General features: G+C 42.1%; 1 protein-coding gene across 1 annotated transcript in view; it reads left to right on the forward strand.

Annotated features, from left to right (window-relative positions):
• Positions 1–6,243: 6,243 nt before the first annotated feature.
• The window catches only part of BCAS1 (brain enriched myelin associated protein 1), a 51,234-nt gene continuing 34,388 nt past the window's right edge, over positions 6,244–23,089 (forward strand). Inside the window, exons 1-4 of the mRNA XM_037402688.1 lie at positions 6,244–6,265; positions 14,070–14,653; positions 20,110–20,265; positions 20,856–20,900. Coding sequence (XP_037258585.1) covers positions 6,244–6,265; positions 14,070–14,653; positions 20,110–20,265; positions 20,856–20,900 — 807 coding nt within the window. The remainder of the gene's footprint in view (positions 6,266–14,069; positions 14,654–20,109; positions 20,266–20,855; positions 20,901–23,089) is intronic.

Below are 23,089 nucleotides of genomic sequence, written 5' to 3' on the forward strand. Positions count from 1 at the left end.
GAGGCTGGTAGCTCATGTTCCTTTTTAAACCAGTCAGGCTGCATTCCAGCTGGTCTGAATGAGCCCCCTGCCAGGATAATATTCTTGAAAGTTAATCAAAAAATCTGTATCTAGAAAGGAAGCCTAAGCATGAAAATGAGCTTACTCCAGTTCCTCTCAACTTCTGAGGGTTTCCTTCTCATTTTGAAAAAACGCTCTTGCATAAGCATCATCTCTTTTCCCCTCTCAGTCCCTGGAAATTGCCTTTGTAAATTGTAAAACAGCAATCTTGCCAGCAGTATCTCCCAGGGCTGGTGGAGGTTTGCTCCACACGCACAGCTCCTGCAGAGGCCGGCTCTGCCTTTCCGACATAGAACAAAGGGCATAAATAGGTCCTGCCTGGTGGCTGTACTGCTAATAAATAGCCATCATTAATAACAAAGATGGCAAAAACGCCCAACGGAGAGACCAAGCCAGCATCCCAAGGAACAGTGTAGGGTTCACAGCTGAACAGAGGTCCTCAGAGAGCTCCTGAAGGTTCACGGTTCTCAGGCAAGTCACTGCACGCTGGGAGTCCTCAGCATCTTTTGAAAATCCATTTGCTCGTGTGAGGATTTTAGTTGGGGGCCAAAATGGGTCCTGGTGCTCAGATTTTGGCAGCGCACATTCAAAATGGTGGTCTTCATAAACACATTGGCAAAACGAGATACCAAATGAGAGCCTTGTGGGAGCCCCTTATTTTTCAGAAAGCTTCTTTGGCTCCACATTTAATCATTTTAGCTTCAAGAGAAGATGTTTCAAATCAGAGAAAAATGGATTTGTTCATATAAATGACAGGCCTGAGCACTTTGGGGAAAAACGTAACTATTTGATGTTAATGACAGAGCTGGAGCTGCTCGTTTATGCAGCTCTGGAGCCACATATGGGTGCGATCAGATGCAATAGTCTTTACAGCAGCAATTTCTAGATGTGATGGCAGAAGTGAATAGCTGTGACATTACTTGCTTGGCAACTTGAAACTCTGCCAATATGATACCATTTTGTACGTGTATTATCGTATCTGCTGATACTCAGTTTTGTCTATAGGTGGCAGTGACCTTTCATTTTTTCTTTAAAATGGGGCAGAAGCACACATATATATATCTTTTCCTAATTTTACTGGAGGATCTGGGCCAGGACTGTGAGGCTGTGCCGCTGACCGAGCTCAGTACCCAGAGGAATGGCCACAGACTTGTCACCTTTCTTCAGTAGCCACTTTGCCCCAGAGCACATCCCCCTCACACAGTACAAAACTCAATGCAATACCACAATAAATTACTGTTGCAAGAACGAAAAAAGTCTCAAGAGATATTGTGTATGTGCATGGTGGAAACTGTGTTTGGTGTTTTGGGATCATACTCTGAGAGGGTTCTGTAGTAAGTTTGTCCCATTTTTAGCAAAAGTAGCCTCCAAGTCTTACCCAGCTTTCTATGAGAGAGAAGTCTGGTGAGTGAAAACCTTTAAAAATTCCATGTGACCACTGTGTATGTTTTATATCAGTGAGAATTAGAAACCTGATTGTAGAAAACAGGTAATCTCTCCTAGAGCAAACTACGCCTGAGATCAGAGCCTGTGATTTCTGCTCTGTATCGGTTAAAGATAACTTACGCGATGTGAACAGAGCTGCATCAACAGGAAACTGGAGTAACTGAGAATCAAGCTACAAGCCATTGTGGAAAAAAAAAAAGAAGGAAAAAAAAAAAAAGAAGGAAAAAAAAAAAAGGAATTTGCTTCTCTTCTCTCGCTCCCTGTAGATATGTACTGATTTTACAGCACATGTGAAAAAAGGAAGCGTGTAACCTGCAAATAATTCCACCCTCTGCTTAAGTTGTCTCCTGGCATAAACCAGGCAGCCTTGTGAATGGAAAACAAAAGTAAATCCTCCAGATTCAACCAGATACTAAATTTACCATCGAGACTAAGCAGTAGGATTTGAATCTTGTTTTCTTCTCTTCCAATAGGATAATACTTAAAGTTGCTAGGAAACAGAACCACATAGCAAGGACAAGAGGCCATTGTACATCCACAGGGAAACATTGGCTGCTTTCCACCGTAAATCAGAAGTTCTGATTTATAGTGGAAATATCAGCTGAGAAGATAAAATCCCTGTAAAATAACTCTGCACTCTGAAATCAAGGCTCGGTCCTACAGCCGCTATTTATGCGGCAATTCTCAGCAGTGCACGGCTGCAGTTCATGTTCCAGCATCAGTGGGGTCCGCTCGGTGTCCAGCACGGCAGTGGGCACTTTGCAAAGCAACAACCACCTCTGGAGATTGGTGCAGCTTGGGTTTCATGTCAGCTAGGATGCAGCATAGAATAGAAACCAGATCTGGACCATCCCTGTAAAGCAAAGGTTTGTAGACTGGGGTTAGCAAAAACCCACAGCCAGCTCCAGCTCTGTAAAAAATAACTGGAAGCAGTGACTTGGGGTGGCAGGCTGGAAGGGGAGCTGCCCCCACTTCTCACCATCAAATTCTAGTGAGCGGGATTTAGCAAAACTACTCTTTTCCTTCTTTTTTTTCAATAGCTAAGGGTTATTTAAGTAAAACACTAAAGAATTTGCTCTTATCCGTACATCCATACCTCTGCAGCATCACTGATTCATACAGGCATAAACCAGACCGATAATAAACCAGAAAGGCACTTGGTACCCATGGTGGCTGCGCAGGACATCCGACAGGACAGGCACTGAGGCTGGTCCAGCCTTCTGCCTGCATCTCTTTGGAGACCTCCCTCTTTCAAGGTGTGGCTCAGAACAGTTTATCCTTATTGTTTATTTGTGTAGCTTTAACAGTACATATACATATATATACTGAGCCAAAGTCAATAGGAACCGTCCTCTTGACTTCAGTCTGGTTTGCCCTTCAACCATGTTGCAGAGTGTGTTTGGCCCTACAGAATTTACAGCCCTAAAGCACAGCAAGCTCAGAGGCTACATAAATGTATTTTAAATTAAGGGAAAAATAAAAGAAAGCCAAAAAAAAACCCAACAGGTTGATGTGTACTTGTACATAGGAAAGAGGCTAAAACTGAATCAGACACATTGCTCCTGAAACAAAGTTTAACAAAATCAGAACAGTTTCACTAAGTGTTGAATTATCTAATGGGCTAATAGTAGTTAACTAGTGAAGGTTATTCCTGGATTGTAGTTAGAGCTGTGGCTCCAGTAAGTATGGACATAAGGAATCCATTTTAAGCTAACTTGGGTACCAGTAGTGCTGTACCTTGGCAACACGAGATGCTCAAAAAACACATCTGGGACAACAGGTGAATGCTGTGGTGGCTGGTTCATGCCATCTCTGACCTGCTGCAGCTACGGGCTTGGAGGTGCTTGAACTAGCCAAGGAAATGTCACCCAGTTACTTCTGTGAGCTGCAGTCAAGTGGTGAAGTGTCTAGAGCAGGACAAATACTTCCACAGGTGAGAATTTTCCCAGAGGATTTCTTATACATAACTGCAGGACATAGAGGGCCTGATTTTCAGAGTTTACACGCATGATGCCTTTACACCCTGCCTCTTTTATCTCTTCTCTTTTTTTATACGAAAACCAAACAAAAATATAAAACCCCACCAAGCTGCTGTAATTTATTAATGTATTTTGGTCTTTTTCACTTTATTCTGCTGCTAAGTCCACGTCGCTCTCTGCTGAGTCCCAGCAAATGACATGGGTGCGATTACATCCCATTATCCTCAACAAACAAGAAAAGTTGGTTAGTTTGTATCGTTTTCAGCCAGCAGCTGTGAGCCCCGGTGCACAACTGGGTTTGAGGGAAACAGGTTGGTGCAGACTGATGACTAGGGCAGGTGCCTTCAGGAAAGCAGGTGGGGCTTTTTAAATTCCTAGTTTAAACAGCCTGTCAAAGTCTGTCACCATTGGCTGTCTCTTAATTTGAATTAGGCAGTAAATTCATACAAATGAGAAAGAAAGGCTGGTTTGTGGTTTGGTTTTTTTTTTCCCTCTCTTCACCTTACAGGAGCTATGGGGAACACAATGAGTATCCCAGAGGAAGCTGGAGATGACAATATGTGCACAGTAAAGAGCTATCAGGTAAGCAAGGGCTGTCCATTCTGACCTTCCCTGGCTATTGCATATTGCCCTTTTCAAATCTCATGATGTACTCAGTCCTAAGAGTGCTTAAGAAGTGTATTGTTTGCTATTTCAGGCTCTATCTGACTCTCCTGAGAATATTAAAAATGGATCTGTTGCATTTGCTCAGACTTGTTCCCCCGCAACAAATAGTGAAGGTATGTACTGGGAAAGGGTGGCGCGTTTGCATTTCTTTTGCTCCCAGACCAGCAGAGAGAGGCTTATGGTGGAGCAGCAGTAAATATCAGTGCATGGCCTCAAATTAAAAGATGAGCCCATGTTTCAGCTCTTACTTGTGATTCAGTATATGTGGATTTTCAGAAGCCTGAAAGTTTAAAGATAACAAGGAGTAAAATAGGAGAATATTTCTAAAGTCCGCTGGACGCTGTTTCTTTAATTGAGCTAAGAATTTGGTTCTGCACCTGGTCCACAAAATGTGGTTTTATAGACCGATGGGTTTGGTTGATGTGAAGTGTTATAGGGCAGGAGTGGTGTGACACTGGTCCCTTTCAGGCTGCTGCACAAACATCGGGGTGCCCTGTGATGAGCTACCTCTGCTGGGGCTCTGGTGGCAATAGTGCCTCTGACAAGCCTTGGGGGGATCGTTGCTGCAAGGGGCACAAACTGGGGATCCTGCGTGGGGCATCATGTAGCAATGGCACCAAGGCGAGGGGCAGCAGCTGTTAGGGAGGTTTCGTGTTGCGGGGGGCACAATGAAATGTTGTTTTGCAGGCTGGAATAGGAGAGCAGGGAGAGAAAGTTGGTTTTAAGTAATGTCATAGCATCCCTGCTGCTGGTGGGGAGTTAACAGGTGATGTTGTTGTGCCTGGATGCCAGTTTGAAATACCCACTGGTGCAGAAACTGGTAATCCAGAGGGGATATACAAAATTACAATTAAAAAACCAAGACAAACAAACAAAAAACAAAACAAAAAACACACACACACACACACACAAAAAAAAAAAAAAAACCACCAACCAGGACTGAATGCATTGAAAAAAGGAAACTTGTGCAGGCTAGAAGTAAAATTTGTTAAGCTTTAAAATATTCCCCAGCTACTGTACAGGAATCTTTGAGGCTATTGCTTGTGTTGATCAGGCTGCTTTGCTTTGCCAGACCTGTTCTCTGGCCACACTGGGCACAACTCTGGGACTAGACAGAAACTGGGCTGTTATATGGAGAGCTGCTATAATTTTCTGTTTATAAAAGAAATCCACAAAGTACCCTATACTTAAGGGTCTATCCCCAAACCGTCTAATAAGGATGCCTAAAGATAGGCAGGTTAGAACAGTGCAAAACTTTGCAGAAATGGGGTTTCTTGGGGTGGGTAGAGGAGGTAAGACATTAATGGGCCAGAAAAAAGACTATTGTATTGCTCCAGGTAGCGCTGAACTGCTTACCGGTGAGCTCAGAGTGTCTCACCTGATTTAGGTTCTGTAAGGAGCTTGAGGAAGGTGTTTCAAGGGATACCTGAGGCTGGCACAACGGGGGTGCACCTTGCTGATCTGCCCTTTGAGCTAAGGACTTGAGGGGTGCTTACCGAGTGCCCTCGGCTGTTAAATATTGAGTGTAGAAAATGGGGATGGGATCATGCAAGCCCAGAAGAAATGTATTAGTGTAAATTATTTAAAGCCCAGAGTAATACTGTACTAAGGTGACAAAGGGAAAAAGAAGGGAGTAGGAGACTGTTCTGGGGGAACTTCTTTTAGTGACTGCAGTAAAAGACATTATTTTGAAATATTCTGCACGCATTCGGCCTTCTGGGGGTGTTTTGAGCAGTTTAATAAAAGAAAATTTTTCAAAATTCTTTGCAAGTTGGTTACAAAAACTGAAAAAAAAAAAAATCCAGGTCCTATATATGTGTTCTCATCCATGAGATTGTAAAGTCTTAGAAACCACCTCTGCTTTTTTTTGGAAACAGTATTTCCGATCTGTTCAGTAACAATTTCCACAAACATGATAGAAATGTGAGTGCCTTTTTGTTAGTCTAAACATTTCCATCTTGTTCTTTGATTTTTTGGTCTTGTGTTCTTGAGTAGGTGCATTGCTTTGACTTCAAAGATACCAAAAAATTATTTGTTAACAATGAAATATGTATAGGGAAAATTTTTTTGTCTTGTCTGTCATTTCGCAAAAATGGTTGGCTGGGAAAAATATTGTAAGATGGTAGGCATTGTACCTGCGGTAGTGGAGTTATGACATAATTGCCTCTGGACCTGAGATTTCATGATGAAATGTCACTCCTGTTCCTGAGCTGGGCCTCAATGGTACCTTTTCTATATAGAAACCCTCCTTGCTTTTGTTTTAGAGGTGGCAGACCTTCTTGAAGAGAGCAGGGTATGACTACTCTGCAGTAAGATTTTCTTTTTTAAACAAAATATAACTGCGTCAACTGCCTGTGTTTAAATTCTAGAGAATTTAGGGTAAAGCACAGCAATTCATAGAGCTAAATAAATAAAAGTTGGGAATGTACTATGGCTGATAACATTATTACCAGGAGGTTGGTCCCATTTACCAGAACTTATTCAAACTGTTTCACAAGACAAATGTAACCCTGACCACCTCTCTCCTGTTACAGTTATAGGACATATTAGATATTACTTAACTACTGCTGGGGCAATAAGAGAATCAGGGAGGCAGGGGGATGATGACTTTCTCTGTACACTAATGAAATAAAATTTATATGTCCCTATTGCGTATAAACTGTGGGTGTTGGTGTAGAAGTTGGATAGTTGGTAGGGGTATGGGTAGATCATTACTCAGCAAGTGCTTCCCGTTTTGGACTTGTTTGGGTGCTATTCATAGCAGAACAGCAACCAAGTTTTCCACAGTGGCAGGCTGGCCCCTGGGCTCACCATGGAAAGGTGCCTGTCACCAGCTGAGCCCCACTGCCAGTGTTGACATCCTGAAAATCTGGTGTCAGCTACATGGCCAGAGTATTAAAAATTCTGGTCCAAGTTGTTTTGAAAAAAGTTATCTCCATGTATTCGTGAGTAATTGCTTTCACCTACAGACATGTGTGTCTCGTCACCTTCCAGCACCTTATGAATTTCTCCTTCCACCTCTGGTTGGCTTTGGAGCCCTTCTGAGCAGCGTTCAGGCAGCACTCATCTGGAGCAGCGTTGCTTCAGTTCACATCTCTGCAGATTCAACCACGTTAATTCTGCTAGTGTTTTCCTTGCATTGAATTTCTTTCTGTTTTCAGAATACAGTAAGAAACAATTCTCTCTAATCTCTGCAAGGAAAGAAAATATTGGTTTATTATTTGTTGTTAAGAGAACCCTCTCAGCCTGCTACATCCAGTTAAAAAAATCTAAGCTTAGACAAAAATAATCAAAGACTGGTAGGGCAATATGCAGATGGTACCTATTACAGTTCAGAATCTCTGTTCCATGGCTAATTTCCTAACGTTATCTAGCTATAATAAGTCAGTTTAAATGGTTGTCTACTAGAAAATGAAAGCCTGTAGCTGTGTGTTTCTGCTGGTGTAAACCAGTGGAGTTCTGGAAAGTAAATAAAAGCCAGATGATTTACACTGTCTGAAGACCTAGAAAATAAGTGTACATTTTACTCTTTATACATAAAGTGAAGCATATGGCATTGTTTTACTTAAATGGATTACCTAATTAATGTAATTACTAAATCGGTTTAAGTAGAGAGTTAAAAAATGGGAATGTCTTGTGTTGATATTACTCGTATTTTAACTTTAATGTTTAAAAAGCAGTTAAAGTCATTAACTATTTAGATACAACTGAAATCTCACTGGTTTGTGTAATGTAGCCAAGGTCTTGGTGAAACAAAAGTACAAGTGCTGTTTGGAGATAGAAGTTATTCCTATAGAAAATGTAATTGACAGTATTTCTAAAATGAAATAACACAAGAAATAGTACTGTTATCTATCTTATGCTCATAAAGTGAGCAATTCTCCAGAAGGCAAAAGAGCTGCAAAAAAGGCAAGTGAAGCAAGAGGATTTTATTAATAGTGTTAGATGTATGTTTGTGGTCTTTGTCTTGTTAGTTTGTATTTCTGTGATTGCCAGTGATCTGACCATGTGCTGTGCATTAAAAGGTATAGTTGATAAATGAGTCTATGAAATCTATATCTACTAATATAATGAAAAAAGAATCCAGAGAGTTAACTTAATATGACCAGAGGAAGTAATGTTATTTGGAAGAGCCCTGTCACCATCTGCTTCACATCTGGGTGAGCAGATTGGTGACTGGTTCCCTGCATTTGCTGCTTCTGCTCAAACAGGCTGACAGATGTGTGGGCTTAGAGATTCTTTCCATGACTTGCCTTTCCTGCTCCTACTGATTATCAGGCTGCAGACACTGCACAGAGTGCTAGCATCCTTCTCCTGTAATCCTATTTAAATAGTAGTGGTGCCCTTACTGCTACCTCATGGTGTTGCTTTGCAAGAAAAAGGATAGCAATTTTGGTCCTGGTCTTTCCTAATGTTTTGTGTTGGCCTTTTAGAACTTTAAGTAATACAAGTACTTGGAGGACAACAGGTAAAAGGAAGACAGCCAGAACTAAAAACTCTTTATCTGAGATTTGCACTACATAGAGCAGAAATGTATCAGAAGGATAAAACGGGGGGGGGGGAAATTTGTTTGTATATGTGTGGTACTTACATGCAGATTAAAACAATGACCTGCTCAGCAAAAGAAAGATTACATGAGGAAGAGGAGTTCAGTTAAGCTGAAATGCCTTTGTTCCAGGAGATAAATCTTATTCAGCAAATTCTGCTGCTAGCCAGCATCTAACAGAAATGGGTGTCTTGCAATAACTTGATGTGCCTGTAAGCTGTGAAACAATGCAGTTTGGTTATTTCAGGAATGATCATTACTATTCTTGCTGCTAGCTTCTCTTCCCCTATTTCCATTAATTTCAGTAAATCTGTTAGGTAAATAACAATGGCAGTTACCTTAATGACAAAAAGTTATTCTAGTGCATAAATGTACCGACAACTTTATTTGCATGGAATAGTTGAACAATATTGCAAAAGAATATTAGTATGGGGTTTTTTTTATTTAAGAGGGGGAAGATGTCTTATTTTAGAATTCTTTAATGACTCTGACAACTTAGTCATTCAGTTGTTAAAACAGTTTTGGGGGTGTCCCACACAAACATGAGTTATACTTGGAGATCTGAAAATGCTGCACCTACTGTAGCATTATGATCCCAACTCAGTTCTAAATAACAAAAGGAAAAAATAACCTACACAATGTCTATAAAAATCTATCAGAAATGTCAATTAGGAAATTCACTTTTTGTTGGTAAACGTTTAGATTTTTAAGCCCAGTATTTGCTGCAGTAATTCATTCAGGACTGTTATCATCCATTGTGCTGGCCTGCTCTGGTAGATGACTTCGTGCCAAATGTTGCCTTGTAGCTTTAATGGTTCCTTCAGGGCTGTTAAAATCCATTGTCTCCATGACTGAACTCCAGGGAACAAGACAATGCTGTGGTACTATGATTACATTGCTAAGCAAAATACCTGTTTGTAACTGGCTTGTATTCAAAACAATCAAAGATGCTGAAGCAGTATTTGTAGCTAATGGCTTGCTCAGTTCAGTTCCAAAAAAAACCTGATTTCTTTCTATTATCTAAAGCAGCAACATCAGAAAATGTTTTCTCCTAGCATTAATTTTATGGTATGTTCGCATGCTAGCGGCCTACAGGAGGAGATGACTATGCTGAAGACATTGCCAATTTAAGTTGTTCCTCATTCGACAGCTAAAAATTACTTGCCCTATGAAAGAGTCAGTAGGACAAATGGCAGGAGGTGAGAAGCTGCCAATGTAAGGCATTGCAGGACCTGATATGTTCCTGACATGTAAGTATTAGCCATGAGAGCACGTAGAACTGCTGAAACCAGACTAGCAATCAAAGGCTAAGGAAAAGGAGTATGTTTTAAGAAAGCATCTGAAGGAATTAACTTGGGCAAACTGAGCATCAAAAAAATAGATGCCTACCTAGTACGTGGCTTAGGATGCTGCCAGCAATGAAAAGAGCAAAGTAAGCTTCAGAGAAAATCGGGTTACAGTGGAGGAGGGGGAAAAACAATCTGGAAGTGCTGGACAGAATTGCTTTTGGTCCCATTTGGGGGAGTTTGGCTGCCATCTGTTACATGCACTAGGCTGAAGTCTGGTGATATTCCCTCTGATTAGCAAAAGCAAATCAGCTGACAAAAGCTTGGGCAGCTTTTTCATTTATGTTGGACTGGTGGTTCTGAACTTGCTTTCATATCGGTCACATCCTGCCCGCATCTGCTGCTACCTCTGGTCAGTGCTGCGCCTTGGTCCAAAACACGTGTGAAATGGGTGCTTTGCTGCAGGCGCTTTGCACCGCTGCTTTCTGAGCTCTGCTGCCTGCCCAGGGGGTTCTGGGCACATTAGGTCCTATAATGAAGAGAAATAATTCTGTACCTACATGGTGAGTTTTGCAGCTCATGTGGTCAACTTAGTCTGTGCTTGCCTTCAGGCTTTGTCCGTTATAACATTTTATTTGCTGACTCTATTAAAACCGAAGCACTTTTTAAAAATTCAGTGCTAATTCTGCAGACTTGGTCCCATCCTGTGTCAGCAAACATAGTGCTGCTGTTCACCCTTAGCCTATGGAAGTGCTTAAAATGCAAAGTCAAGCCTATGAAAGGAAGCGGGAGAAAGTCGGTCAGCAATTACTTTTGAGCAGTGAAATGGTATTGACATAATATTGTACTGTTACTCTTCTCCATACAGTTTTTCTTGTAAATCAAGAAAAAAATGTTGGTCTAGTCTAGCAAATTTCAGAAAATCTCCTTATTTTGAGTGTATTCTTACAGAAGAGGGACTTTGTGCAGCTATAGTATTGCCTTTTTAACATATCCTGGTGAAGTGAAGGGAGAGGAAGAAATCTTCTGTAGCATGACTGTCTTCTGTTAAGTACTTGAAAATGCCTGTGTGGTAGCAAAATGAAATGCAATCTTACAACAGTGCTCTAAATTGTATATTGATTTTAGTTTCAGAGCAGTTATTAATCTCATTCAGAGTGAGCAGCTTTGATCTACTTGCAGACCTGGCATGGAATTTGGGAGGCTTTGCTCCTATTCATAATTCTGCCTCTGGATTGGGGAACAATCTTGGAAAGAATGGCACTTCTGTGTCTTTTTAAAACCAAAAACATCATGCACTTTTCATCCAAAAACTGCAGTCTCAAAGCCTTTCTCCTTTGCAGTTTGCTGTGAATATGACATGAGCCAAACCCCTTCTGTTCAGCCCACCACAGCAGTGTCTCCTCTCTGGTGGTGGGACTTGCCTCGCCTGGGGTCTGAGCAGACTTTCCCTGAAATGGTTTGAATCGTTTTGACACAAGAGACGTGCTGCAGAGCTCTTGCTGGTGATACTTTCCAGGTCTTTCATTCCTTCCATGATAATTAGAGATAAAAGGAGCTTGATAGGCTCGCCAACTACTTTTTTTGGTTGGTTTTCTTAATGATGAGCTTCTATTCCTATTTTTACACTAAAGACCATTTTCCTGTGTTTCATTTTTTAATCTGTTACATAAAGCAGAAGTTCAGCATCTATTACAAATATTTTCCAATGGATATTGTTTCTGCTTGCTTTAGCTGGGGAAGGGTTTGCTTTTTGCTTCCTTCCCAAGTTTCCAACTATAATTAGAAGTTAGTGCTTCAGTTTTTTCACGCAGTATTACAGGAGGCTTAGGAAACTATAGCTGATACTTAGTGGCCCTGACTGAATGGCTGAATAGGTGGTTGAGCAGCTAGTTATTTGTACCTTTTCTTTGCATGTCAGTCTGTTGAAACAGGCACTCATGAAATATTACAGAAGAATATTACTGGCGAAGGATTCTCGCCAGTGTGAGTTATTTTCTTACATGAGTAGTAACACTGGGAAATTAGAGGAAGACATTTTCTCTATTAGAGTGCACGCAAAGAAATGAAAATCTATTTACCTGGACAGAACAGGCTGTACTGAGGTGCCCTGGCCCTCCCTCTGCACGCTTGCGTATGCCCAAAACACAATAAGAAAGCAAATGTCAGACTAAAAACTTTAGAAGCAAAGCTATTAGAAGCCAGCTCTCTGGCAGCTGGTGAAATGCTGGCCAGGTTGTGAACGCTGCCACCACAGCCCTTACTCTGTCAGCTGTTGCCTCCACTGCTGGCAAGTCTTTCGGTAAAGTCACTTGAGACAGGTGCTGGCGTGCCAGCACGCTCCAGTGCTGCTCACCACGTGGGTTTATGGAAGCTCCGGCGAGTCAGGGCCAGCCCTGAGCTGTGAGCAAGGGTCCGGGGGGCTCCTGGTCACCGAGTTAAGGCTGTAGGGAAAGGGATGTCACAGCTGGATGCTGGGGCTCTGTCCTCCTCCTGCATCTGCCCAGGGCCATGAGCAGGGTGCATGGGCACAGGAGGACAGTATCAGATGGGCACAGACATGTTACAGGGTGCCTGCTGATGCGTGCATGGTGTCATGCCAAATCCTGCAGAGGGGTGGGAAGCTGGGGTAATTTCTCTGGGAAAAGCTAAGGGGTAGTTTTGAAAGCTATGATCTAAAAATGGTCTGCTTTCCTCACCTTGAAAAAGAAATTAAACAATGAAACTGAAGATCTGTACTGCGGAAGACAGGTGTTTAGTCAAGTTTTGTTGGTATCTGGGGTTTTATTTCTGTTAAAGTAAAATATGAAGGGCATAATATTGACTAGACTATTACAATTATTGTTTGAAATAATTTCAATTTTAAGCTGAAACTGACAATTTTGAAGTTCTAATTTAGCAAGTCAGTTTGAGACTGTCAGTTTTTCACAATTATAATTAAGTAGATCTAAATTCATCCTTGTCAGCTGTGGTGGTGATTGACAGGGAAATCATATACATATTCTAGTCAGAGTAAGGAAGAGACGCTCCCGCTGAGGGGGAGCTGTAAGGTTTACCTTTCGGCCAGCATCTTGTTTACTGCGGTTTCAGGCCACGTAAGCTGCGATTCAGTCTCCCATCCACAAAACTGGTACAAGAGATACTTCTGTCTCTTGTTTCTTTTGTCCTCTGTAAAGCAGGAGCCTTCTCTCCTGTCTGCATATACAGTATTAGGGATTTTCACCTCAGCTGTATTATCAAAGTGCCACTGTAATACAAAAAAATCATAAAATATGCTTTTAAGATTAAAGATTTTTTTCACATCTAAAGTGTGATGGCCACGTGCCTACACAAGGGGGAATTATTTGTGCAAATTTTAAATGTGATTAAGAGCTGTACTGTTTGTGGGTCAGAAGAGTCAGAAACCTGAGGACAAGGCGGCTGGCTCAGATGTGATTTATAAGTATTCAAATCAGGCTTAAACTAACCTACAGACAAGAGAGGAGATGTGCAACTAAACCCTGCACTATGGAGAGCAGGCAGGAAGGCAAGGAACAGTGTTGGAAAAATTAATTAAATAAGTTATGACTGCAAAACCCTGTGGGGAGTTTGGCAAGCCAGGAAACAAAATAAGTCGTCGGGCTTTCCGTTCTTTTTCCCATTTAGCTTTAACAGAGGAAAGTGTAATATAGTCATCCATAACTGTCTCTCAAGTTTTATTGACTCCTTTTTTGTGTATCACTAATTTTAATTGGAAAGTAAAATACTTCAGCTTGTCCACTGAGCTAAGCAGTCAAAAACCAGGGCCGCTATCTGCCTTTGGCAGCTGAGAGGGGGCTGTGGAGAACATAAAATTTGCACCACCTTCAATGAGGAATGACAGGAAAGAAAAATCAGACGGGGGGGGTCTGAGACATGAGTGGCAGCTCGTGTTTAGCACAGGAAGACAACAGGGTCTCTACACAAGCTGCACCCTGTGTGGTCCTCCCAGAGGCTCCACGTTTCAGAATTAGTTTATTAAAGAGCAAGGTCACCATGATTAATTGTACGACCAATATAACTTCTTTGCTGTGCTGGATAATTACTGTTTTATGTTTCTGTTTGTAGTGGATGCAAAGGCAAGTGTTGCACGGGATAATGTGGCTGTTTCTTCCCCAAAGACAATGGAGCACAGCCCCGCTCCCGAGGCGGGCGGGCAGAGTCTCGGGAGCACTGCCAGGAGAGCTTTGCCATTTGCTAAATCCCGCTCTGTCTTTGCGTTTTCATGGTCTGTACCAGGGCGTACTGAAGACCCAGCTACAGATTCATCAGTTGGATCGGTGAAACTTGATGTCAGCTCAGAGGCGCCCGGAGTGAACAAAGCACCAAGTGAGAGCGCGGAGGTTCCCGCAGCAGCTGCGCGGGAGGAAGGCACACATAAAAACCTGACCCAGGCCCCGCCAGCAGCATCGCTTGGTGACATCGATCTTGCAGCATCAGTGACACCTGAGGGAGAGGATGCGGCCGCCTCAAAGCCAAAGCAAGTAACCTTCTTTGACAGGATCTTCAAGCTGGAGAAGGGAAAGGAAAGGAGCAAAACACAAATTGATACCCAGGAGGAAAGGCAGACTGCAGACCTTCCCGACGGGCGCATCGCAGCAGAAGAGGCGGCTGGATTACAGAGCGCATCAAACACTGTCCCACAGGGGAAGGCAAGTGCTTCAGTAGGAATATCCATTTCACTCTTAATGAAACCTCCTAGGAATATTAATAGCACAGGACAACTTGGTGTCATGATAGCTGTGTGAGTGAACCGGTGTTGCTCTTAAAATTATTGTAGGTAACATCCCCCTCCTGCCGCAGGGGCGGCTGGATAGAGGTATGGGAGAAGAACCGATGGTGGAGTGGTGATAGCTCTGATGTCTGCCTTGAGACTAAATGCTGGCATCTGACCTTGATTTTAAACTAATTTGTAATTCTCTGAAAGGTTTGGGCAAGATAGCTGTGTTCATGCTCCAGTTGCCAGGATGATGAACAGCAGCCAGCTACAAATGGAAGCAAAACCACCTGAAAGTAAAATTGTTTCTTATGCTTTAGGAGCTTGGAGTTTGGCACGGGATGGTTTTAAAGAAGTTGTTTAGCATGTTTTGTGCCATTCTTAAAATAGTCACTCTTCTTGAGCAACAGCTGCTTGCTGCACACCCTCCATACCAGAATAAGGTGTATTATGCAGCAGTTTTTGCACGCTTAGCTACTGTGACTTTTTTTAATCAAGGAAACATGGTCCTCTAGAATTGATTTTTATAGGATGAGAATGCAATATAAGAAAACAAGTAACTTATCTGAAAGCACACTAATCAAAGAAAGGAGCTGAAAACAGACATGAGTTTAGATCTTACACTTCCTGCAGAGTCTGATATTAGCAAATACATTATAGGATCAATTTTCAGGCAGTTAACTACTGGAAAAGCCCATCCCCTGGATAGGGATAAGTGGCATAACCCTTCTTAGCTCTGTCGGAGAGGTGCCAGTATATACCAATTGGTGATATACCTCAAATCCTGTCCAGTGTCCGAAATGGGAGGGAGAAACTAGCTACACGGTCCCCTCATCAGAATCTCTGTGTAAATCCATTTTAGTAGTAACTGCTTTTATTGGCCTAGTTCAGGCTTACAAATAAGAGTGCTGTATGATTGCTAATGCTTTGGATAGTGTTGAACATGGCTCACGAGATCCTCACTGCTTGCACTGATGACATTGCCGGCTGTCCCCAAAAGTCTCTTCAACTTGTATTCTTCTACCTTGTCATCTTTATCTTATGCCTTCTCAAACTGGAAGATTACATTTCTTGTATAAACATATAAATCATAATATTTTTCTGAAGAGTCATTTATAAGACTAAACAGTTGCATTTTTGACCATAGGCATGCGTGACTAGTATTTCAGACAGCTATATATGCGCATTTAAAGGATCCATAGTCTCAACCTAGCAAAACATCAAGGCATTCACTACATAAACAAAACAGAGTGAATGATTCAGAATGAATAATCTATTCTGTGCATACTGGCACTTCTGTTTGTAGCTTTTAAAACTGAAGCTTTTCATCACTGAATTCCTGCAGATGCTTTTGACTAATACACGCAAAGAATAAGCTTTGCCTGTGGCTCGCAAGAATTGTTATTTTTACAATCAAATGCAAAATTCATAACTTCCTATTTTGCTGTGATTGCAAACTACAGAGTGTGAAAGGTCAGTTTGTGGTATTGAAGTAATAGTGTGAAACTGTAATGAAATAACCTGGAGTAGCTTTAGTCAGAAGTCAGCTAAACGTTTGCTGGTAGCAAACAGTCATGTTGGGAAAGCTCAGGTAAGAAAGTGTTTGTAATGAGCAACCATCAGGGGACAGGACAAGATATTCTGAACCTTATTCTGCCAGTTCAAGCAGGTACTAGAAGCACTGTTCACTCAGATCAAGCTTATTTTTATCTCGATAATGCCTAGCTTATTAATTTTGAATTCTGTTCCATCCTCATCTTATACCTACCCACATCCTGAACATAGCTAATGGGAATAGCCTGGAAATCCCAGGCACTCATCAGCTGTAGGTTATGTTTGGGATGTAAGTGTTTGTAGGATCCCAGGCCACACAACAGCTTTTTGGTGCCTGAGGACCTGCTTAAGGACAGGTCTCCTGTTTAACCAAAGTGCCTGTACATCACTTACATATGTGCTTAAAGCTGTACTACTGAAAATCTTTGAGGGCTCTCAAAATCAGGGTACAGGCTGCTCAGTGTGAGTGGCAGAAGTGTATCATGGGGAGAGTGGGATTTTGACCTTATCTTTGAATTTCTGGACTACCGTTTTTGTCTTTAATTTTTCAAATAGGAAAAGGAGTATATGCTGGGGACAGAGAGGAGTTAAGGACCTATTCTGGGAAAAATATGCCAACTAAATGCTTCTGATATGTTGCCAAACTTACTTTAACTCCATTTCTAAAACAAAGGTTGTGGCTCTGCCTTGCAGCACAGTTGCCTTCTGTTCCCTCTAAAGTTGCTATTCTCATGTAGGGTGGGAGAATGACCAAGTCTAATTTAATTGCTGTTACTGTAGTAACTACAAAGTGTTACCAAATAATCGTACTAAAAATCCAGATATTACAGCCAACAGGTTTCTTCTTTTTTCTTTTTTTTTTGTGGGTTTTGACTTGTAATATCTGTCAAAGCAAAGTTTCCCCGAACTGAGTGCCAACACAAAACAAACAGCATTGCTGGTAAGTAAGAGAGAGGCTCCACAGTTGTAGCTTAAGAGCTGCACAAACATTCTGTGTTTGGTGAACCACTCTTTATTTTTGTGGTCTACAAAACTACATTCAGAACACAGCATAATTAAAACAAGGACAGAATTCATGAATTCATGAAGCATTTACTATGTAAGCCAAAGAAAAGATAAATTATATGCCTGAAATGTTTCACTGAGCCATGATTCATACAAACAAAAGTGCTGGCAGGAATACATTCTTTTGATATATTTTTCTAATGACTGAACTGAAACTACAGTATAAGTATTTAAGGTGTTTATTACCACCAAATTTGACTCCTCAAAGAAATGAATTGCACATTTACATAGTATCTGTTAACTTCTAACACTGACTTTCTTCTGTTATTTCTAGAGTTTTCTTTCATTATTTGCCTCCGGGGCTTTGCGCAGCATATTGTGCAGTGAGCTGCTGCGGAGGTTCCTGTGGCTATTTGCAGCTCTGCAAATGGGATATTGTAGGGCTCCACATTCTCTCTCCCTGATTTACATGCTGATGGCCTGAGTCTGCGCTCCTTCCTACAGCAGTATTCCCACGAAAGTGCAAGATGGATCACAGCATCTATCAAAGTCCAGATCAGAGTTGTATCTCTGTAGCTAATGGCAGCCTTGGCTTGTGAAGCCTGGAGCAGGGCTCCGCCAGTAGCAGCGGGTCAGCATGGGGCCGGTTTGTGCTCTTCTGGTTGGAGTTCAGGGATTTTGGGATGGTGCCGTGCCTCCAGCTCCGCATGGCCTGCAATAGCTTTCGCTTCTGCAGGGCGAAGTGTGGCTTTAGCAGGGAGGTACCCTGGGACCGCTGGTGCTGCCAGCGGTAGGACCTGTCACCTCTGTGGCTGTCCCAGGGGTATCTACTGCTGGCAACAGCTCTATGGTGCTCAGCAGAGAGATCTTTTCCTCCTCACCAGAGTGCAGCCCAGCACCAGAGCTTGGGCTTGGGTGTGTAGAACAGTTTGCTTATTGCGGTTTGATAGCATCTAGTGCTTCAGTTATGAAGCCAATTTTGTGTAGCGGCGTATCTTCTGCCTCCCGCTTCTGTAGTGTCTTGCCTCCTGCCTTTGTTGCCCCTTTAATACCTGAAACAGAGCCAGCATTTTTCATATGACCAGGGCTCTTTAGACGGGATCCCTGGAAGCAGGGCTGCCGAAGCTGGCACGGCCACGCGTGTTCTGCACGGGACATATTGTTCTTGGAGCCACTCTGGCCCATGACTGGCAGCGGGACAAAGTGGTGTGTTAGACCCTTGTAAGAAACTTCTCAATAGCCTGTGGAAGCAGTCTGAACTACTGTGCTGTGTTTCTTCCTGGGTAAACTTGGAAAACAGTGGGTGGAGAATTAAACAGCAGTCTGTTCTTGCAAGTAAAACCTTGCGCTTTTTTTAACTCCTTAAATGCTGTATGGACACTGGCCACTCCATCCTGATCTTTCCTGATGCCAAACTAGCCCTCTGAATTTTTAAAACACTTATGCATCTTTAGTCTAGTCCTTCCCTTAGGGACCTACAGAAATGTATGTCCTATACAAATACTGTGGGGTTTTGAATCCCCCAGTACAGTGAAAGGCTCTAGAGTACAATTTTATTTTAACTTTTCCTAGTTAAAATGGCACTGAACAACTATGCCTAATGGGCAGGTTGGGAAAAAACCCCTGGTGTCACTTAGACGTTCAGGCAGTCTTTGAGAGCAGCAATTCAAAGATACTGTTTACTGGAGATGCCTGAACAGGCTCATCTGTTTTATTTCTTGTCCTGATTTTGCCTCTGGAGTCATCTGGGCATCTAGTATCGTAACAAGTACTTCTCTAGTTGCTGTCTAAGTAGCTGGGGATGATAACTTCTGCTGAAGATTTATGGCACTGCTACGATTGTCTGCTCAGTAATGTCCCAGATCCCCTAGCCAAGTTGGGGCCACCATCATTTACCTTAATAACGGACAGATCCAGCCCTGCACTTACAATGCAGACAGATAGACACGGGGAAGGAGGATTATTGGTAGCAGACTCAGATATTACTAGCCAGATGTAGTACTCCTAAATATCAAAAAAAGGAAATGCTGAATGGGACACGAGGACTTGCCTCAAGCAGCTCTCTCCTGCATAACATTTGTGTTGGCTTTACCTGTGCAGGCTCAAGGCAAAAGTGGCCAGAATAGCAGGCAAATTCAGCGTAAAAGAGTGCCAAGCTCTCCAAAACTGGTCCAAAAAGAGGTTTTTAAAAACCAGACCCTTGTTTAGGTGTCTAAACAGAAACTGAGTAACTTAATATTACTAACTTGTGAATGCCTGAGCACTGGAAAACTATTTTTGGGCTCTGGGAACTGTAATTCCAGGAAGAGAGGAGGCAGTTCCATCTGGCTCAGAAGAATAACTTTGGGTTGTTGCTTTTTTCCTTCTTTTAATATGTACCATGTTTGTGTTTTTGCTAGATAAAAATTATTTCTGGTATTGCAGAATACAGAGTATCGGAAGCAATCTTTGTATGGTATAATCAGACACTGAGCCATCAAAAGCCAAAATCTCAGCGCCTGTTCCGATGCACAAGTTCAGCCTTGAAAAGAGAAAAGCAGTGTTGTTTGGGACGCTGTGTGCAACTTTACTTGTGTTTGTTATACTTGGTAGCTGAGAACAATGTTCCTCCAACCAACGGCAAATGCTGAATATATTAGAAAAGAGGGGAAAGAGATGCATAAATGCTCAATTGTTCTGAATACGTAGGCTGGAGAAGTATGGTTGGAATTAGGGTTGTGACTCTCAGAGCAACATAATGCAAGTCACAAATGTTACTTTTGCATTCCATTGGAAATTAAGCAAGCTAGGACTGAGGAAACTCTGTGCAACCCCCCCTTCTTTTTTTTCTAGGACATAGATGACTGCAACCAAAAAGACCTACGGCAGGACTCGGCAGGTGTCAACTGTCTCACTGCTGAGCAACCTGAAAAGGCAGAGGTAAAACAAGACAACCTCCAAGCAGCTGCTGCAACAGATAACTCTGTCATGAGTTTCCTTAAAACACTGGTAAGCTTTTGGCTTTCCTTTTCATCTCTAGGCTGTGCTTTAAATTGCTTATAAAAATCCCATGTGAACATGCTGAGCTAAATGTAACATGCTCGCTGTCACAGGCACTGAGAAGTAATGAAGCCAAACAGGTGCCTTAAAGACAGACTTGAGAGTGACAGAGATGTGTAGGTACTGTGCAGTTACAATCAAACGATGATGACCTACTCTGGAAACTGCCTCTTCTGCACAGATACTGGTAGACCTGGAGGTATTTAGCTCTTGAAGTTTCATCATGCAGAAAATCCTTATTTTGTCATATCTTTAAAAGTTTATATTCGTGGATTAATGGAATGGTCAAGCTTGAATAATGTATCTTTGTTATTTTTAAATATGCAAAATATCTAGATATTTTGCATGTTAGCCATTGGCTTTAAGTTGTTTTTGAGACATGTTTGTATTATAAATTTTCTCATGTGCTGGGGGGGAGCAATATTTATTTTTTTCTCCTTTGTGCTAGAAAATACTGCTAGTTTCAAACATATGATCTTTCAGATCTTTTGAAAGACTGTGTTGGGTGTGACTATTTGTTTTCCTCAAATACATTTAAGGTCTCCCCAAGCAAAGCTGAAGCCAAAAGTGATTCTGAAGACAAGGTAGGCACATTCCTCATTCTGTCACTGGTCACTAGATGTTTCTGACAGGTATTTCCTCTTCATTGTGTTGCTTGTTCCCCAGTTGATGTTATCATTTGAAGTAAGTTAAAATATTTTCCCCCTGAATAAATTTGAAAGGAAGATGAGCATAAAGAGTGCAGTTCTTCATACCATATGTTACAATCAAGTTCCAAACTGTAGCATTTCCTGCAAGGCTGGTAACAACCTGGTAGTGCTTTTAGTTATTACTCTGACTTGTCCTTGATCTAAAACTACAGGTCCCTGCAGCAAGATCCTCTTGAGTCCACAGAAAACTCCACTTGCTCATTGAGCTGTGCTAAGCTGCTGGTTTTTCATTTCCAGTTGTGTATATGCATGTCTCCTTTATGTCCCCACACCTGCTGGTGGGGGGGACAGGCGAGGTGCCCCTGCCTGTGGCAGCTCTGTGGCTTGGTGGGCAGGAGCCGGCTCCCACGCCCCTGCTCGGCTCTGCAGCCACAGCTACTGCTGGTCACCCCTTAGGGTGCAGGAGAATGGGCGAGGACCAGCTTCCCACTGGAATCGGTCAAAAACAGGAGGAGGAGATCCCAGTACCTCCTCTCTGGGACTCTCCAGGCTGAAGCACCCCTGTATGGACTCTGCCGCAGTCAGGGCGGACAGGCTGCTCCTATGAGCAGCTGAAACGTCAGGAAGGCAATGGAGCTGCTCCGAGCAGGACTGCGACTGGGATCGCTGTCCTGCCTTGACTGCTCAGGATTCTTCCCTTTACATGCGGAGATGAGGATCAGGGGGGTTGCTTAAGCACGACGAATTGAACACTTGAGCTGTTCTAATACAACGCATCGGGCTGGCTCCAAGTGTGTGTGAGGCTCCCACTGGGAACTGAAACCCACATGGGCTAGACAGGTATAGGACCAGTCTGAGAAATGCTCCTCCATGAACAGGCAGATGTGGCCTCTTGCTTTCCTCTCTGCAAACAGTATGCTCTTGGATTCCACTGGCAAAAGGAAACTTGTTTTTAGTGTCCATGCGCAGTGATGTTCCTTCATATGTGAATTCAGGAAAGCTTCATTATTATGTTTTTCATTTGCTGTCAGATATATTGAAAATACCAGACTGATCCAACATTTAACAAACTTGTGGAAATTACCACCACACCACCCAAAAAAAGTGGAAAAACAAACTGTAAAATTTAAGTTGAAAACATAATCTTCTAAAATGGAAAAATGTAGGTGTTTGAACACTTTTCTCCCTTTTTTCCTTTTCTGTTAGTGCCAAAATTTACAATAGTTTCAACAGAAGCAGAAATGAGACAATTTTTATGAAGCTGCCTTCTATCTTCTAGTGTTTCAGTGGCTTACAGGCACATCACTGCGTAACCAGGAACTTCCAGATTAGATGTCCTTACACATTGTTATGACTATAATAACTAAAGCTTTTCTTGCAATGCCTGTGATAAAATTTAATTAACACATAAAGAATAAAACACTAGAAAACAGTCTTTCCATGCAACTATGTTGCCAAAACCACTGTAGGCACAACTTTTTTTCTATCCTTTCTTTATTCTTTTTTTATCCTTTGTCTCATTCAATTTTTTTTTTATGTAGCCTGGTACTAAAATGGTGAGGTCAGTCTTTCCAGAAAGCTTGGTGAGTACGTGGGAGATACGCACCACTCCCCGATTATAGCTCAATAATTCCGGAAATCATCAGCCAGGGCTATGGTCTCCCAAGATATCCAGAAAAGGCAGTTATCAAATTCCACTCTTTCAGTGAGACTTGTAGCTCTTTCAACAACTCCTGAAAAATCCAATTGAGCAGTCCTGTTTGCATACCTGCAAACTTTATCATGTGCACCCATGTGCTTCTATAACAGGTGACTGTTGGTGGTGGTGTACTGTAATTTGGAAACAAATATGCTGTTTGGGTTTGGTTTGCTATCACACCTGCGAGGGTAAACAAATCCAGATGACTAGCAGGATATGCAAACTCATTATGTAGTAGTTGAATGGGAGTTGCTTTTTTTATGAAGAATTCCTTTATCTTCACTATCTTCCTGACACAAAGAATGACATTTTCACTATATTAAAGGAAAAACATGTTTAAAAGGTTAACTTATCAACTGTTGCATAGAAAAGCTGCAGATTTATCAGCTGTTACATATAATGAAATAATGGTCATTCTTCCCCT

Source organism: Falco rusticolus, chromosome 10 (assembly GCF_015220075.1).
Source record: "Falco rusticolus isolate bFalRus1 chromosome 10, bFalRus1.pri, whole genome shotgun sequence".
Classification (NCBI taxonomy): Eukaryota; Metazoa; Chordata; class Aves; order Falconiformes; family Falconidae; genus Falco; species Falco rusticolus.